At 44.8% G+C, this 20,135-nt stretch overlaps 2 protein-coding genes across 2 annotated transcripts in view; one reads left to right on the top strand and one right to left on the bottom strand.

The window, feature by feature from the left end:
* Positions 1-20,135, top strand: part of UFL1 (UFM1 specific ligase 1) — a 311,744-nt gene that overhangs the window by 222,243 nt on the left and 69,366 nt on the right. The window lies entirely within an intron of this gene.
* Positions 236-6,453, bottom strand: LOC142759705 (cystatin-like). Its single transcript, XM_075862179.1, has 3 exons — positions 6,150-6,453; positions 2,481-2,594; positions 236-482 (listed from the first exon to the last, which is right to left on the bottom strand). The coding sequence occupies exons 1-3, from the start codon at positions 6,354-6,356 to the stop codon at positions 405-407; spliced, it is 399 nt and encodes a 132-aa protein (XP_075718294.1). The 5' UTR covers positions 6,357-6,453; the 3' UTR covers positions 236-404.

Consider the following 20,135-nt stretch of genomic DNA (forward strand, 5'->3'; position numbering starts at 1 on the left):
TATACAACAAACTGAGCAACTCTCCCAATTGACTGCTTTATTATGGACCAGATCACTGAGCATTTGTCCCCATTTCGGTAATGGAGAGTAATGCAAGGCAACATTACAGATAAAGTAGATTACAAAAAGCTATTTTACACTGTTCTGTAGAATTACTCATGTGAAAGTCTAACTGGTCAGGTTACAATCTGTACATACATGTAGAGGGGAAAAAAAGGCTGGCACTGACTAAGACTTTTCTTAAATGAAACTTTATTGTGCTTAATAAGAATACATTTTATTATTTGCTATTATTCTGTGTGTATAACACCAAAGTTAAAACTACAGGCATGAAACTTATTCTATGCTGTAAAACATGAATGAAATGCCGTCGTAAGAGCATTAGTAAGCTGGAATAGTACAAATTAATTGCATTCAGATTTCTTTATCTCATTTATCGACCCCCAAGGAACAGTGAACACTTCAAAGCGGCACGTTGAAATCTACAAGAAAAACAAAACCCGTTAGGACTAGCAATTTAATACAGCAAGATTTCTTTCACAGTTCATGCTTAAATAAAATTAACTGTCCAGCTGCTAGTTAAAACAAGAGTTTACATATATAGCATTTAGATTTGACCCATTTTAGTAGCTTTTTTGGGGGTTGGCTCCCCAGAATCTCTTCCTCTGTCAAACTCCTTAGATGCCATGCTCCATAGCGGCCGCGACACCTAAGGGGTTATATGACTGAGATCGGAGTTACCACTGATCCTGGTTGCTAGAGCAGGATGTTGGCTGTATAGTACAGCAGACACTTGCAAGTGATGGTATGCGCACAGCTCCTTTGCCTTCACCATAATATTAAACTGCAAGACGGGAAGGGGTTATAAACCGTAAGGCCATAACATTAAAACCGCTGACAGGTGTAGTGAATAACATTGATTATCTCGTGACAATGGCAGCTTTTAAGAGCTGGAATATATTAGGCAGCTATTGAACAGGGAGTTCTTGAAGTTGATGTGCTGAGAGCAGGAAAAATAGGCATGTGTATAGATCTTACCGACTTTGACTAATACCAGAATGTGATGGCTAGACGACGGAGTCAGAGTATCTCCGAAACACCAGGTCTTGAGGAAAGTTCTCGGTGAACATTGGTTTGTTCTTCCTTGGACCACTTTTGGTAAGTACTAACGGTGAGCTAATGACAGGGTCATGAGCACCAAAGGCTCAATGACATGCATGTGGAGTGAAGGCTATCTAGTCTTGTCCAATCCCACACAAGAGCTACTGTGGTGCAAATTGCTGATTAAGTGAATATTGGCTATGATATAAAGGCGTCAGAACACAAAGTGCATCCTAGATTGCCGTGTAGCAGCAGGCCGGATGGAGTGCCCATGCTGACCCCTGTCCACCGCAGAAAATTCTCACACGGGCCAAGTGATCATCAGAACTGGACCATGGAGCAACAGAAGAAGTTGGCCTTGTCTCATGAATCACGGTGTCTTTTATATCATGTCGGTGGCCGGGTACGTTGCTTAGCTGGGGGAAGAGATGGCTCCAGGATTAACTATGGAAGAAAGCAACATCGGCGGAGGCAGTGTGATGCTCCAGGCATTCATATGGATGTTACTTTGACACGTACCACATACCTAATTATTGTTGGAGACCCAGTACACCTCTTCTTGTCAATGGTATTTCCTAACTGCAGTGGCCTTTTTCAGGATAATGCTCCCTGCCACACCGAAAAATTGGACAGGAATGGTTTGAGGAACATGACAAGGGGTTCAAGGTGTTGACTTGGACTCCAAATTCCCCAGATCTCAATCCAATTGAGCATCTGTGTGATGCGCTAGAAAAACAAGTCCAATCCATGGAGGTGCCACCTCGCAACATACAGGGCTTAAAGGATCTGCTGCTAACGTCTTGTGTTAGATACCACAGGAAACCTTCAGAGGTCTTGTGGAGTTCAGTCTCACTGGGTCAGAGCTGTGTTAACGGCACGTGGGGAACTTACACAATATAAGTCAGATGGTTTTAATGTTATGGCTGATCAGTGTATACTCCCACATACGTACTAGCGGGAGGTTGTATGTAGTTACATGCTTTTTTTATTCATGGTTTTTCCAGAATTGTTGTAACAGTTTTACATAGACAGTTTCTCTTGTATTTAAACAAAAATGTAATTGCGCCAAAACCGCAAGTGAACACAGTACAATACATGTGAAAGGATTTTTAAAAAACCCTGTCAATATGTAAAGGAAACCAAAAAAAATGCAGAAAACGGGGCATGCTGCAGATTTTCCCATCTATAGTATTCTTACACCATTGGCAATGCATTACATGAAATCGGCAGACATCTGTATTTTTGTGTTACCTACCACCTTTGCTAAGAATTTCTGTAGATGGGTGTGTAGACGCTACATAGCAAACGTATTAGACATACTAAAGTGAAAATAGGGACTAGATCACAAGGCTTAAACATACTTTGAAGCTGTACAATACCTTAGAAAAGCTGGGATCTCTATGAAGTTCACAACTATTTACATCTGTGGTCGGCTTCTTACACTGTGTTCGTCCAATATCCACATCCAAACGGAAATTTATCCCGGATACAAGCTTTTAGGGATGAAAAAAAACAAAGTGCCGTTTACAAGACTAGCCAGATGTGGTTACTAACATCCTTACTATTACAGAGTAGTTGGTGTTTGTGATTTAACCTCTTAGCGCCATTTTCATAAATGTACAGTGGACGTCGCAATCTAGTTAGTGCCAATCTTCATAAATGTATGGCCCCGTGTGGGGATGGTGCAGGAACAGGAGCTATGCCTGTACATCCCGCAGCGGGTGTCAGCTGTCTATTTCAGCTGACACTGCTGCAACAGAAGGGATCGGCGAGAACTCGATCCCTGCCAATCAGATGCCCCGGTCATAAGCAAATATGGCATCTAAGTGGTGAGACCGTATTAGGGCGTTTGTTGAGCCAATCAGTACATAGGCTAAAAAGTTGTTTTGTCCTCAAGGCCAAAATTGGCAGTGTACCTAAGGGGTCAACCCCAATTTCACCATTAGGAGGGAAATTGTTAGGCACATGAGGTTATGAATTTTGAACCTCCATGTGCCTCACATTAATAGTAAATAACCCCATCATGTACCTCACACCTAAACCAAACGTTACCCATTATAACTGTGAGGTACATGATGGGGTTATTTACTATTAATGAGAGGCACATGGAGGTTCAAAATTGATAAAACCTCAATTGCCTCACATCAGAAAATCGCCGTAAGCGTATGGACCCCCAGAATAAAAATAGCACGTCAATTACACCATGCGATACGCTGTAAAAACTAAAACCCAAAAAACAGCTAAATTTACGTCTTCTTTCAAGTCCCCCTCCCCCAAACTTTTTGAATACATTATACATACACCCAATATCGTCATTAAAAAATACAACTCCTCCCGCAAAAAAAACAACTAACCCTTATGCAGCCAAGTTGACCCAATAATGTAAAAGTTACCGCTCAAGGCCCTTAAAGGGATTTTCCCATCTTGAACATTTATGGCATATCCACAGAAGTAGGACCCACATCTATCTCAAGATTGGTGACCCAACCCCCCTCCTACCTAGTCCCGCTGCTCGGCGGCCACTGACTGACGAGGTGATCGGAAGCACAGAACAGCCAAGCTTCCGTGCTACACGGTTTCTGAAACTCCCATTCACTTCTATGGAAGTTACGAAAACAGCATAGCTCAACTCGTTAGAGAGTGGCTGGAAAACAGCAGGAGGATGGGGGTCAGGGCGCACCTTTCTAAGAAAAGAAAGGTGCAGGTCCCAGGGGGACTCGCATCTATCAGCCATTATAGGCATATCCTGTGGATATGCCATAAACATCCATGATGGGAAAACCCCTTTAGGTCGGGATTCTTATTTTTCGCTACATTTTTCCCTGGCATTTTTAATTGCATTTTTTTGAGCTGCAGGATGCTACTATGGTCAAATATAAAACACACTATAGACTGATTTGCGATGTTTTTGTGATCAGTGGCATTTTTTCAAAAAACGCATGTAAATAATTTTGTTTTTTACATGTGTTTTTTTAATGCAGTTAAGTAAAAAACGCATAGTATGTGAAGACGCCTAAGGGGGTAAAAAAAAAAAAAAACAAAACTGTTCCCTGGTTGTGAGCACTGGTTTAAAACATGCACAATATGGTAATTATGGCTGATTAGCTCCATGTAGATGCATCCACGATGGTCTGACCTCAGGGACCACGCTGATCCTGAAAAGGATTCTGGTTTAGCACTACGGAGCTGCCTGTTAAAGAGGCTCTGTCACCAGATTTTGCAACCCCCATCTGCTATTGCAGCAGATCGGCGCTGCAATGTAGATTACTTAACGAATTTCAGTAACAAATTTCAATTGTCAATTTTTTTGGTCCCGATCCACAGGAATGTCCCAGTCACCATTTTGTCTTGCTTGCAGAGTATAGAGTTATGTCCGATCCTTTAGCTTCTTTGCCTTGGTTTCTACCTTTTTCTCTGCTATTTTTTACTTGCTACCATTGAACTGTGTACTGCAGCTTTGGCCGATTTCTCGGCAATTCGGGCAGCAATTACAGATGTTGATGCCCTCTGTAGATAGTGAAACAGTTGCCCCTGTAGATGTGCCAAACAGTGCCGTCCCCCTCGTCCGACCAGAATCCCTGGTCAGGGATTCCACCTCTGGAGGAGCTTCTGGTGTCACTATGCATACATGGACCGTGAAGTAAGGGGCTCCCTCTAAGAGCGAATCCCCTGCCACAGCGTCGGCAACGCTCTGGCTGGGGATTCCACTGTCCATATATGGATAGTGACGCCAGGGGCTCCTCCAGGAGCGGAGTCCCCATCCAAAGCGTTGGCAGGGCTCTGGCTGGGGTTCAGGAGGGCCCCCTGATGTCACTGTATGCTTTGTGAACATAGCCAAAGGATAGTGGCCCCAGAGGTCGGCAACACTATCTGGACAAAAGTATTGGGACACCTAAAGTAGCTTTTATGCCATCCTATTCTAAATCCATAGCCATTATTATGAAGCTTGTCTCTCTTTGCAGCTAAAACAGCTTCCACTTTTCTGGGAAGGCGTTCTAAAAGATTTTGGAGCGTGTCTTTTGTCCAATTATCGTGAAGAGAAATTGTGAGGTCGGATACTGGTGTTGAATGAGAGGGCCTGGCACGCAGTCCCCATTCTAGTTCATCCCAAAAGGTGTTTGATGTCAGGGCTCGGTGCGGGCCAGTCAAGTTCTCCCACACCCAACCATGGCTTTATGGACCTTGCTTTTGTAAGCGGCGGTACAATCAGGCTGAAACAGAAAATGGCCTAACAACCCGGACTATAAATCTATTACATTATTTAACCCGCACGGTGAACGCCATAGAGTAAAATGCAAGAATCGCTGCTTTCTGTTCTTCCTGCCTTGGATAAAATGAAATAAGCGATCAAAAAATCATATGTACCCCAAAATGGTACTATTAAAAAGATGTTATGGCTGTTGTATGGTGAAAGTGCGGTAATCGTAAGGACCCACAGAATACACTTATATTATTTATACCACACAGTAAACAGCGTAAATTTAAGACTCAAGAAAGAATGGCGAAATTTGTTCCCATTAACCCTGAAAAAAGTTAATGTTCATTACGGTAATAATTTATACCCCAATAACTTGCACCCCAAAACGGTCGCATTAAAAAAAAAAATACAACATATCCCACACACCCAAAAAAAGCCCCAACATGGCTATGTCGAAGGAAAAATGTAAAATTATGGCTTTTGAAAGGCGACGATCAAAAAAATGTAAAGAAATCGCTCCGTCATTATGGCCCAAAATAGGCTGGTCACGAAAGGGTTAAAATCTGCCCACGAGGATGAGCAATAAAGGCAACAGATGGCAGCACACCAAATCCAGCCATGGAATGTTCTCCACTGGTCAGCAAGTATTCTGCCAATCACGGGGGTAAATCCATCAGCTAGCTATTATATACCTTCATATCCAGGGATAGATAACCAAACCACGATCCGGTCACACTCAACTCTGCTACATCACACATAGCTATACACACTGGCATCTGTACGTGTGTAGCTGCTGAGGAAAGGACCAAACATTACTGTTCAATACAGAGATAATGGTTCCCACACTGACCTGCTTCTCTGCCCGGTTCACCTTCACCGCCCGGGCCGCGAACATATCATTGCTGCCCTTGTTGTACTCGTATAACGCAAACGCCAGAGCCCGTTTAACGCCACTTGAATTTGGATCCGCTTTTTCCCAACCACCGAGCATTGGGCCTGCCTGTGTGACCGCAGACAAACAGGCGAGAACGGCCACTACAATAAACAAGCGCGCCATGACTAACTAGGGGAACACAGGGAGCTTGTGTACACCGGGAGGGGGCTCTCACTGGAATGCAGGCGCCATGTTTAATGTGGGCACTTCACGACTTGGTAATGCTTTCCTTGCCTGAGGGGGGAGGGGGGACTACCAGTGATGTACGTATTTCTCAATCAGCGGTTATTTGTTATAGAGGTAAATTATAGCGAGGGATTTTATACAGGGAACGAAACAGGCTACCCATATTAAAGATAAAAAAGGCCACATCATAGATAAGCAAGTGAAAGCCTGGGGTAGAGCTGCTAGGCAAGGGCACGGCATTACTACATATACACTAGACATGGCATGAAAGGGGGGAAAAGAACATCTTGCCGAAGGTTCTGGTGACTGATAAATAAATATGAGGTTTTAGCGCCTGAGTAAATTAGGCCAGTTTTAGGCCCCATGCACATGAACGTGCTTTTGCGGCCGCAATTCCCCAGAAAATCCACAGGAGAATTGCGGCCCCATTCATTCCTATGGGGCCATGCACACGACCGTGGTTTTCACGGCCTGTGCATGGCCCAGGATCCCGCACCGCAGAAAGAACGGGCAAGTCTTATTACGGCCGTGTTCTGCGGTCCGGGTTCATTGAAAATAATGGTCACGGCCATGTGCACAGCCCGAGATTTGCAGGCGGCTCGCGGCTGTCACTCCGTGGCCGTCCGACCCGAAAATCACGGCCGTGCACATGGCTACGGTCGTGTGCATGAGTCCTTATTCAAACGTAATACGGGCGTGTGACAGACGCAAAGCTCGTCTCAACTGCAGTTCTGACAGGACAACAGCATCATGGATCCCAGAAATGCCCCCATATTACTTACACTTCTCTTTAGGCCTCATTTAGATGGCATATTGTACCACTGTTTAATAGTCTGTATTGCGATGTTATACTGGGTTTAGTAGAATGACGGGCTGAGGTGGGGTTTACATCGAAATACATACTGTTAAACACTAACAATATGACTGATCTGAATGCGTTATAAGGATATGTTTACAAGTGGTGTTTTTTTGGTAAAAATGCCCCAAAGATGTGAACGGAGCTTAAAGAGGCTCTGTCACCAGATTATCAAATCCCTATCTCCTATTGCATGTGATCGGCGCTGCAATGTAGAGAACAGTAACGTTTTTTTTGTTTTTTTTTAAACGATCATTTTTGGCCAAGTTATGATCTATTTTATATTGTGTTTGTAACATCTGGGTGTGTTTACTAGCTGGGCGTTGTGAATAGAAGTGTATGATGCTGACATATGATGCTGACAAACACTTCTATTCACAACGCCCAGCTAGTAAAACAAGTAAACACGCCCAGATGTTACAAACACAATACACGCCCAGTTGGAAATAAAAGAAAACACGCCCAGTTGTCCATTAGAAAGGCTCATTTGCATAAATATAAAATTGCTCATAACTTGGCCAAAAATGATCGTTTTAAAAAAAAAAAAAAAACTTTACTGTTATCTACATTGCAGCGCCGATCACATGCAATAGGAGATAGGGATTTGTTAATCTGGTGACAGAGCCTCTTTAAAGCAGACCCCACAACAGATGAAAGTTGGCTAAAATGGTCATAGATATTAGCGATGGCAGACAGTAGTGATCTGTGATGTTACATTTTTTTTTTCTATTGTCCACTGAAACTAGACATAGATGGCATGAATGGTCACCAACTTGGCACAAATCCACTTTGTTGTTCTACTCTTTTTTTTTTTTTTTTTAAAGAGGCTCTGTCACCACATTATAAGTGCCCTATCTCCTACATAATCTGATCGGCGCTGTAATGTATATAACAGCAGTGGTTTTTATTTTGAAAAACGATCATTTTTTAGCAAGTTATAAGCAATTTTAGATTTATGCTAATTAGTTTTTTAAAGACCAACTGGGCGTGTTTTTACTTTTTACCAACTGGGCGTTGTACAGAGGAGTGTATGAGGCTGACCAATCAGTGACTAATCAGTGACATACACTTCTAATTGTTCCAGCCCAGCATGATCCACAGCACAGTGTGATTGTGCAGTGAAAGAAGCTGGGCTGGAACAATGAGAAGTGTAGGACACTGATTAGTCACTGATTGGTCAGCCTCATACACTCCTCTGTACAACGCCCAGTTGGTAAAAAGTAAAAACACGCCCAGTTGGTCTTTAACCCCTTAATGACCGGCCTATTTTGGACCTTAATGACCAAGCTATTTTTTAGGTTTTTCAATCGTCGCATTCCAAGAGCTATACCGTTTTTATTTTTGCGTCGACATAGCTGTATAAGGTCTTGTTTTTTGCGGGACAAGTTGTATTTTTTAATAGCACCATTTTTAGGTACATATTATTTATTGATTAACTTTTTTTTGGGGGGGGAATAGAAAAAAATCTGAAATTTCGCCACTCTTTTTTGCGTCCTAAATCTACGCCGTTTACCGTGTGATATAAATAACACAATAACTTTATTCAGCGGGTTGTTACGATTGCAACGATACCAAATTTGTATAGTTTTTGTATGTTTTACTACTTTTACACAGTAAAAACGCTCTTTTTTCAAAATTATTTGTTTTTGTGTCTCCATATTTGAAGAGCCGTAACATTTTAATTTTTTCGCCGATGCGGTTGTATGAGGGCTTTTTTTTTTGCGGGGCGACTTGTAGTTTTTATTGGTACCATTTTAGAGTAGATGCGACTTTTTGATCACTTTTTATTACATTTTTTTAAAGTCAGTATTCACAGAAAACAGCAATTTTTCCATAGTTTTTTATTATTTTTTTTACGGCGTTCACCGTGCGGGTTAAATAATGTAATACATTTATAGTCGGGGTCGTTACGGACGCGGCGATACCAAATATGTGTAACTTTTTAACTTTATTTTGTTTTTTTAATAGTAAAGCATTTTGTAAGGGGAAAAGCTGGGTTTTTCATTTTTTTTTAAATTAACTTTATTAAACTTTTTTTTCACTTTTTTACTAGTCCCACTAGGGGACTATAATATGCGATTCTGCGATCGCTATTATAATACACTGCAATACTTCTGTATTGCAGTGTATTACTGCCTGGCCGTTTAACACGGACAGGCATCTGCTAGGTCATGCCTGCGGCATGTTCTAGCAGGCATTCAATACAGGCAGACCTGGGGGCCTTTATTAGACCCCCGGCTGCCATTAGAGAAACAGACACTCGGCGATCGTATCGCCGGGTGTCGGTGGGAGAGAGAGGGAGCTCCCTCCCTCTCTCCAAAACCACTCAGATGCGGTGCTCGCTATTGAGCACCGCATCTGAGGGGTTAAACGTGTGAGATCGATACTAATATCGATCTCACACGGCAGAGCAGGTACGCTCCCAGCCCTCAGCTGCCTCTAGCAGCTGAGAGCAGGGAGATCTGACAGTTCCCTGCTCTGTTTACTTATTCCGATGCCGCGACGTAAAAAGTCTATGGCATCGGAATAAGGCCCGTTAGTGACCGACGTAAAAAGACTATGGCATCGGAATAAGGCCCGTTAGTGACCGACGTAGAAACACGATGGGCCGGTCACTAACGGGTTAAGAAATGAATTAGTGTGATAAACCAGTCTTTGGGGGATGTAATATTCTTTATTTTCAGGTTGTGAATAAATCTGCCATGCCATCTATAAAAGGGAGAAGTGTTATGAGTTATGTTTTTATGCCCATGCATCAGGTAAATGTCCCTGACTGTGGGGGATAATCAGGATGTCCTTTTCCAGAGACCTAATCAAATTAGTTTGCATGACAACACAAGGGCCAACTTTGTCTCGAGGGGCTCCCATCACACCTGGGTGCTAATATAATCAATACTCTCGAAGCCAGACAGCCAGACTCCAGTACCCACATGTCTACAGAAATGGCTGTATGGGACAAAAGAAATATAATCCTTCAAAGCCCCCCCTGTCATAATTCATATTGTATATAACCCAGCTAGGTGTATATGATCCAGGACCTCAGACGCTCCTTGGGTCTCAAGCGCAGGGATTCTCGGCCATGAGAAACCCTAGAACTGAATGTTGGTTACAATTATTAATATGTCATAGTCATGTTTGGTATGCCAGGGTTGGTAGATATATGCCCGGGAACATGTCAGACATGGTATCTCGCTACGAGATTCATATAAAGAGTTATGACCGATTAGAATTGTGTCCGGCAACTTTCCCTGTTTTGCATGTAATTAGCCATCCTCCTTCCACCTGACCAGGAGGTGGGGTGAGGGGTCTTGTTTGGACCCTTTATAATGGCATACCAAGAAATACACAGTGTCCGACCACAATACATTGCAGTTCTGTCCACCTTCCAGCTGTTCTCCTCAGCAGGATCTCTAACCTATCAAATACGTAAGAGGTCGGTTATTCTTTGCTTTATTCCCTTTTATTTTGTAACTGTTTTGCTTATATGTATGTCATTTTATTGACATCATTTTTGTAACCTTTTTTGTAAGCACTTTACTTTCGTATATATAAATCTTAAAATGAATACGTTTGTTCCTTGCTGCTCTAAATCTACCCACAACCTCGAAGAGGAAAAGCATAACCTGTTTAATGCTATTTAGATTCAGTGTGCGCCTGTATGAACGTGTGCGTTACCAGGAGGAGGCTCTTGTCGGCCTAATACGGCAAGTGGTGGCAGCGTTTTGTGTGGATGTGTGAACTCGTTTTGGGGTTGCGTTTTAACTCATTGTTAGCCTGTTGCGATAGGTGTGTGTAATAGTGAGAGTGGACAAGCGGAGTTCCCCTTTACAGTAGCATCCAAGTCACGTGTTAAAAGGAGTGGTGTTCGTGACAGAGTTTCCTCTTCGAGGTTGTGGGTAGATTTAGAGCAGCAAGGAACAAACTTATTAATTTTAAAGTTTAATATACTAAAGTACGGTGCTTACAAAAAAGGTTACAAAAATGATGTAAATAAAATGACATACATATAAGCAAAACAGTTACAAAATAAAAGGGAATAAAGCAAAGAATAACCGACCTCTTACGTATTTGATAGGTTAGAGATCCCGCTGAGGAGAACAGCTGGAAGGTGGACAGAACTGCAATGTATTGTGGTCGGACACTGTGTATTTCTTGGTATGCCATTATAAAGGGTCCAAACAAGACCCCTCACCCCACCTCCTGGTCAGGTGGAAGGAGGATGGCTAATTACATGCAAAACAGGGAAAGTTGCCGGACACAATTCTAATCGGTCATAACTCTTTATATGAATCTCGTAGCGAGATACCATGTCTGACATGTTCCCGGGCATATATTAACCAACCCTGGCATACCAAACATGACTATGACATATTAATAATTGTAACCAACATTCAGTTCTAGGGTTTCTCATGGCCGAGAATCCCTGCGCTTGAGACCCAAGGAGCGTCTGAGGTCCTGGATCATATACACCTAGCTGGGTTATATACAATATGAATTATGACAGGGGGGGCTTTGAAGGATTATATTTCTTTTGTCCCATACAGCCATTTCTGTAGACATGTGGGTACTGGAGTCTGGCTGTCTGGCTTCGAGAGTATTGATTATATTAGCACCCAGGTGTGATGGGAGCCCCTCGAGACAAAGTTGGCCCTTGTGTTGTCATGCAAACTAATTTGATTAGGTCTCTGGAAAAGGACATCCTGATTATCCCCCACAGTCAGGGACATTTACCTGATGCATGGGCATAAAAACATAACTCATAACACTTCTCCCTTTTATAGATGGCATGGCAGATTTATTCACAACCTGAAAATAAAGAATATTACATCCCCCAAAGACTGGTTTATCATAATTAGCATAAATCTAAAATTGCTCATAACTTGCTCAAAAATGATCGTTTTTTCAAAATAAAAACCACTGTTGTTATCTACATTATAGCACCGATCAGATTATGTAGGAGATAGGGCACTTATAATGTGGTGACAGAGCCTCTTTAAGTGTTTTTTCAAGGACAGTGATATTGATGACCTGACTCCTGGCAACCTTACAATTAGCTGATTAAAGGGGTCATGGCACTCCGTTGAATGCTGCAACCGCTTCATTGCTTACCAGGCACGGATAGTGGCTGTGCCTGGTTTAGCTTCTGTACCATTCACAGTCACTATGGAATGTACGGAGCTGTGCCTGGTAAGCAATGAAGAGGTTGCAGCGCTCACTAGAGTGCCACAACACCTTCAATCAGCTAATCGTGGGGGTGCTCGGAGTCAGGCCCTCACTGATCTGATATTGATGACCTATCCTAAGGATAGGTTATACATATCGAAGTCCCAGAAACCCCTTTAAAGGGAGTCTGTCACCAGAAATTGGCTTATCAAAGCAGCTGCACAGTAATGTACAGCGGCGTAACTAGGAAAGACTTTTGACTGGGCCCCCCTCCCCTGGGTGCCACACACAGCCCCACCCTTGTAGATAGTGCCCCTGTAGATAGTGCCATACAGCCCCCCCTGCAAATTGTGCCATACAGCCCCCCCCCTGTAGATTGTGCCATAAAGCCCCCTTGTAGATTGTGCCATAGAGCCCCCTTGTAGATAGTGTCACACCCCACTTGTAGATAGCGCCATACAGCCCCCTGTAGATAGCGCTATACAACCCTGCCCTTTAGATAGCGCCATAAAGCCCCCCTGTAGATAGCGCCCCACACCTCCCCCTTGTAGATAGGTCCATACAGCCCCTGTAGATAGTGCCATACATACCCCCTGTAGAGAGCGTCATACAGACCCCCCTGTAGATAGCGCCATACAGACCCCCCTGTAGATAGTGCCATAGAGCCCTGCCCTTTAGATAGCATCATACAGCCCCTGTAGCGTGCCATACAGCCCCCCTGTAGATAGCGCCATACAGCCCCCCTGTAGATAGCGTCATACAGCTCCCCCTGTAGATAGCGCCATACAGACCCCGCTGTAGATAGCACCCCCACTTCCCTCTTGTAGATAGTGCCATATAGCCCCCTGTAGATAGCACAATACAGCCCCCCGTAGATAGCGCCACACAGCCCCCTGTAGATAGCACCATACAGACCTTCCTGTAGATAGCTCCCTACACCTCCTCCTTGTAGATTGCACCATACAGACCTTCCTGTAGATAGCGCCCTACACCTTGTAGATAGTGCCATACAGCCCCCTGTAGATAGCGCCATACAGACCCCGCTGTAGATAGCGCCATACAGCCCTTCCTGTAGAAAGCGCCCCACACCTCCCCCTTGTAGATAGTGCCATACAGCCCCCTGTAGATAGTGCCGTACAGCCCCCTGTAGATAGCGCCGTACAGACCCCCTGTAGATAGCGCTATACAGACCCCCCGTAGATAGCGCCATACAGCCCTCCTTGTAGATTGCACCATACAGACCTTCCTGTAGATAGCGCCCCACACCTCCTCCTTGTAGATAGTGCCATACAGCCCCCTGTAGATAGCGCCGTACAGACCCCTGTAGATAGCGCCATACAGACCCCCCTGTAGATAGTGCCATACAGACCCCCCTGTAGATAGCGCCATGCAACCCCCCTGTAGATAATGCCATACAGCCCCCCTGTAGATAGCGCCATAAAGACCACCGCTGTACATAGTGCCATATAGCCCCCTGTAGATAGCACAATACAGCCCCCGTAGATTGTGCCATACAGCCCCTTGTAGATAGCACCATACAGACCTTCCTGTAGATAGCTCCCTACACCTCCTCCTTGTAGATAGTGCCATACAGCCCCCTGTAGATAGAGCCGTACAGACCCCTGTAGATATCGCCATACAGCCCCCCTGTAGATAGCGCCATACAGACCCCGCTGTAGATAGCGCCATACAACCCTTCCTGTAGATAGCGCCCCACACCTCCCCCTTGTAGATAGTGCCATACAGCCCCCTGTAGATAGTGCCGTACAGACCCCCTGTAGATAGCGCCGTACAGACCCCCCTGTAGATAGCGCCATACAGACCCCCCCCTGTAGATAGCGCCATACAGACCTTCCTGTAGATAGCGCCCCACACCTCCCCCTTGTAGATAGTGCCGTACAGCCCCCTGTAGATAGCGCCGTACAGACCCCCTGTAGATAGTGCCATACAGCCCCCCTGTAGATAGCGCCATACAGACCCTGCTGTAGATAGCGCCATACAGCCCTTCCTGTAGATAGCGCCATACAGACCCCCCTGTAGATAGCGCCATACAGACCCCCCTGTAGATAGCGCCATACAGACCCCCCGTAGATAGCGCCATACAGACCCCCCCGTAGATAGCGCCATACAGCCCCCCTTGTAGATTGCACCATACAGACCTTCCTGTAGATAGCGCCCCACACCTCCTCCTTGTAGATAGTGCCATACAGCCCCCTGTAAATAGCGCCATGCAGCCCCCCTGTAGATAGCGCCATACAGACCCCCCTGTAGATAGCGCCATACAGACCCCCCTGTAGATAGCACCATACAGCCCCCCTGTAGATAGCGCTATACAGACCTCCGCTGTAGATAGTGCCATATAGCCCCCTGTAGATAGGACAATACAGCCCCCCGTAGATAGCGCCATACAGCCCCCTGTAGATAGCACCATACAGCCCTTCCTGTAGATAGCGCCCTACACCACCTCCTTGTAGACAGTGCCATACAGCCCCCTGTAGATAGCGCCATACAGACCCCTGTAGATATCGCCATACAGCCCCCCTGTAGATATCGCCATACAGCCCCCCTGTAGATATCGCCATACAGCCCCCCTGTAGATAGCGCCATACAGACCCCACTGTAGATAGCGCCATACAGCCCTTCCTGTAGATAGCGCCCCACACCTCCCCCTTGTAGATAGTGCCATACAGCCTTTCCGGTAGATAGCGCCCCACACCTCCCCCTTGTAGATAGTGCCGTACAGCCCCCTGTAGATATTGCCGTACAGACCCCCTGTAGATAGCGCCGTACAGACCCCCCTGTAGATAGCGCCATACAGACCCCCCTGTAGATAGCGCCACACAGACCCCCCTGTAGATAGCGTCACACAGACCCCCCGTAGATAGCGCCATACAGACCCCCCGTAGATAGCGCCATACAGACCCCCTTGTAGATTGCACCATACAGACCTTCCTGTAGATAGCGCCCCACACCTCCTCCTTGTAGATAGTGCCATACAGCCCCCTGTAGATAGCGCCGTACAGACCCCCCCTGTAGATAGTGCCATACAGTCCCCCTGTAGATAGTGCCATACAGTCCCCCCCTGTAGATAGCGCCATACAGAACGCCCTGTAGATATCGCAACATACAGTCTCCCTGTGGATTGCGCCATACCTCCCTGATACCTCCCTGCTCTGCCATAGTGTGCAGTAGTATCTGCATCCTAAGGATGCAGATACTATTAAATAATGTGATCACGCCTGGCCCCATATTCTCCTGAATGTGCCTTTGCTTCGGAATTGGCGCGTGCGCAGTACAGCAGTGAAGTTTCACTGATCGAATCGGCTCTACTGCGCATGTGCCCATTACGTCACACTACACCTCGGTGCTGTACTGCACATGAGCCGATGCCGAGCCGCAGGTGCGTTCAGAAGAATACGGGTGGTCATGAACTGCTGTTTGGACACACGGCTGGGCTCAGCAATGAAGAAGCGTCATTTGGCTTTTGGAACACGGATTTTGCTAGATTTTTTACTCGGTGTCACGTCACATTTGCAGAGCCCCTAATGTACCAGTACAATGGAAATCCCTGAGAAGTGATTCCATTTCAGAAACGACAGCACTTTAGGAATTCATCAGGGGGTATAGTGACCATTTTAATTCCACATTCTTTTTTCTTATTTTTTCATTGTTTCCAATAATAAAAGACTAAGGCCTCATGCACACAAATGTGTTTTTGCGTCCGCAATTCATCCGCAAAAGTGCGGATGAATTGTGACCCATATATTTCTATGGGCCCATACACACGACCGTGGTTGAATTCCGGACGCAAGAAAGCGTTTATGTACATGAGGCCTATTGGGAAAAAAAGCGATTTATTGTTTTTTTTTTACTTACTTTTTTTTAGTCCCACTAGGAGATTTTAAGGTTGAACTGAAGGTACAACTGATCGCTGGTATAATACATTTCCTCTGGCAGCGCCCAATAGGCCATTGTTAGGCTTCCTGGTTGCCTTAGCAACCATTGGCACTCTGCATCGCGTCGCGGGGTTGTGATCGGGTACAGAGTATGACCCTCGCTTCGTCAACCACTCAGATGCCGTGGTTAGTATTGAACACGTAGTCTAAGAGGGTCTAAACGTGGGATCCATCATTGATCCCAGCCGTTACAGCAGAATGTCAGCTGTAGTATACAGCTGACACCTGCTGCTGATGGCGCGGGTTCAGCTTTTGAGCACTCTGCATCTGTGTGCTGTATGGTTACGGCAAATTGTTTGAATCCCTTGCCAACCATGACATACAGTTACGTCAAATTTCGGCAACATGTTAATGCTGTTCTAAAGTTACATAGTTACATAGTTATTAGACAAGCAGTCTCACAGGACAAATACGTGTCAAGGTGGGAGACAAATTTCAACCACCCATATAAATGATTAGAGATAAGGACTCTAATAATACATGATAAACAAGAGAAAAAAAGAGTCCATACATATCAACATATGAAGGAATAAAACATCTTTATTGATACCATAAAAATACACTGAATGACGAAGACAGAGAATCCAAAATAAATCCTAATACGGATCACAGATATGTACATTGATAGCAGTATATACAGTACACTGAATGGTATGTACAGTTATTGTAGCTCAATGTAGCTCCAACACAGGGTGCATCAAATAGGGGTAATTTTAAAGTGCAAACAGTGCAAGGATGGACAAAAATGCCTAATTCAAAAAGGTCTGTAACTAATCTAAGTGACTAGTGCCTTGGAAGAACGGCATAAAGCCAAGTTAGGTCCGAAAGATGCACTTACCCATGTATGGGAGGTTGAGTGTGACCCAGAAGTATAGAAGAGCGCCCCGACGCGCGTTTCGCCTGAAGCTTTCTCAAGGGGTCTATCCATATCCATCAAGTTCAACCAAGGGATGGGAAAAGGGAAGGGAAAAATTTCTACACATTGACATAGGAGCTAATATTTTTTCGTTCTAGGAAATTATCTAAGCCTTTTTTAAAGCCATCTTCTCTCCCTGCTGTGATGGCTCCTGCGGTGACTATTCCATAGATTCACAGTTCTCACAGTAAAGAAGCCTTGTCGCCTCTGCAGGTTGAACCTTTTTTTCTCCAGACGGAGGGAGTGCCCCCTTGTTTTTTGAGGGGGTTTTACATGGAACAGGATTTCACCATATTTTTTGTTATATAACTTAATCATGTTCCCCTTAGGGTATGTGCACACGGTAGCAGGCTTTTACGTCTGAAAAGACAGACTGTTTTCAGGAGAAACCAGCTGCCTCGTTTCAGACGTAAAAGCTCCTCCTCGCATTTTGCGAGGCTTCTCTGACAGCCGTAAATTTTGAGCTGTGCTACATTGAGTTCAATGAAGAACGGCTCAAATTACATCTGAAAGAAGTGTCCTGCACTTCTTTTGACGAGGCTGTATTTTTACGTGTCGTCGTTTGACAGCTGTCAGGGTATGTTCACACGGCCAAATTTCAGACGTATACGAGGCGTATTATGCCTCGTTTTACGTCTGAAAATACGGCTCCAATACGTCGGCAAACATCTGCCCATTGATTTGAATGGGTTTGCCGACGTACTGTGCAGACGACCTGTTATTTACACATCGTCGTTTGACAGCTCTCAAACGACGACGCGTAAAAATACAGCCTCGTCAAAAGAAGTGCAGGACACTTCTTTGGACGTTTTTGGAGCTGTTTTCTCATAGACTCCAATGAAAACAGCTCCAAAAACGGACGTAAAAAACGCCGCGAAAACGGCGCGAAAAACGCCGCGAAAAATGCGAGTTGGTAAAAAAACGTCTGAAAAGCAGGGTCTGTTTTCCCTTGAAAACAGCTCTGGATTTTCAGACGTTTTTGTTGACTACGTGTGAACATACCCTCAAACGACGACGCGTAAATGACAGGTCATCGGCACAGTACGTCGGCAAACCCATTCAAATGAATGGGCAGATGTTTGCCGACGTATTGTAGCCCTATTTTCAGGCGTAAAACGAGGCATAATACGCCTCGTTTACGTCTGAAAATAGGTCGTGTGAACCCAGCCTAAGGGTATGTGCACACGTAGTGACCAAAAACGTCTGAAAATCCAGAGCTGTTTTCAAGGGAAAACAGACCCTGCTTTTCAGAAGTTTTTTGACCAACTGACATTTTTCGCAGCGTTTTTCGCGGCGTTTTTTACGTCCGTTTTTGGAGCTGTTTTCATTGGAGTCTATGTGTCCTGCACTTCTTTTGACGAGGCTGTATTTTTACGCGTCGTCGTTTGACAGCTGTCAAACGACGACGCGTAAATAACAGGTCGTCTGCACAGTACGTCTGCAAACCCATTCAAATGAATGGGCAGATGTTTGCCGACGTATTGTAGCCCTATTTTCAGACGTAAAACGAGGCATAATACGCCTCGTTTACGTCTGAAAATAGGTCGTGTGAACCCAGCCTAAGGGTATGTTCACACGCTGAGAGGCAGTTACGTGTGAAAAGACAGACTTAACAGCTGCCTCGTTTCACACGTAAAAGCTCCTCCTCGTAATTTACGAGGCGTCTGAGACGCTCGTAAACCTTGAGCCGTGCTTCATTGATTTCAATGAAGAACGGCTCAAATTACGTGGCAAAGAAGTGCCCTGCACTTCTTTGCCGAGGCAGTAAATTTACGGGTCGTCGTTTGACAGCTGTCAAACGACGACTCGTAAATAACAGGTCGTCTGCACAGTACGTCGGCAAACCCATTCAAATGAATGGGCAGATGTTTGCCGACGTATTGCAGCCCTATTTTCAGACGTAAAACGAGGCATAATACGCCTCGTATACGTCTGAAATTTGGCCGTGTGAACATACCCTTAGTCGTCTTTTTTCAAGACTAAATAGGTTTAATTCTTTTAATCTTTCCTAGATTAAAGATTCCCCATGCCCCTTATTAGTTGCGTTGCTCTTCTTTGTATTTTTTCCAACTCCAGGGCATCCTTTCTATGAACTGGAGCCCAGAACTGAACTGCATATTCTAGATGAGGCCTCACTAATGCTTTTTTAAGCTGGTTTCACACACACTATTTACGGACGTAATTCGGGCGTTTTAGCCCCGAATTACGTCCGAGAATGCGGCTCAAAAGCGTCGGCAAACATCTGCCCATTCATTTGATGTTCTGTGCCGACGGTCATTTTTTTTACGCGCCGCTGTCAAAAGGCGGCGCGTAAAAAATACGCCTGCGTCAAAGAAGTCCCTGTCACTTCTTCATACGTAAATGGAGCCGTTTTCCATGGACTCCATGAAAAAACAGCTCCAATTACGTCCGTAATGGACGCAGCGAAAGATGCCTGCACATGCCATTACGGCTGAAATTACGGTGCTGTTTTCTCCTAATTTCAGCCGTAACGGACGCTGCCGTGTGAACATACCCTTAAAGTGGTAATATTATATCCCTGTCCCGCGAGTCCATGCCTCTTTTAATACACGACAATATCTTGCTGGCCTTTGAAGCAGCTGATTGACATTGCATGCTGTTATTTCGTTTATGATCTACAAGTATACCCAGATCCTTGTCAACAAGTGACTCCGCCAGTGTAGCTCCCCCTAGGACATATGATGCATGCAGGTTGTTCGTACCCAGGTGCATAACTTTACATTTATCTACATTAAAGGGGTTGTCCCAAGTTGATAAATGGTGCTAGTTAGCTCCCCCATGTAAAAATAAGAAGAATTCTAATT

Source organism: Rhinoderma darwinii, chromosome 4, assembly GCF_050947455.1.
Source record: "Rhinoderma darwinii isolate aRhiDar2 chromosome 4, aRhiDar2.hap1, whole genome shotgun sequence".
NCBI classification, from domain to species: domain Eukaryota; kingdom Metazoa; phylum Chordata; class Amphibia; order Anura; family Rhinodermatidae; genus Rhinoderma; species Rhinoderma darwinii.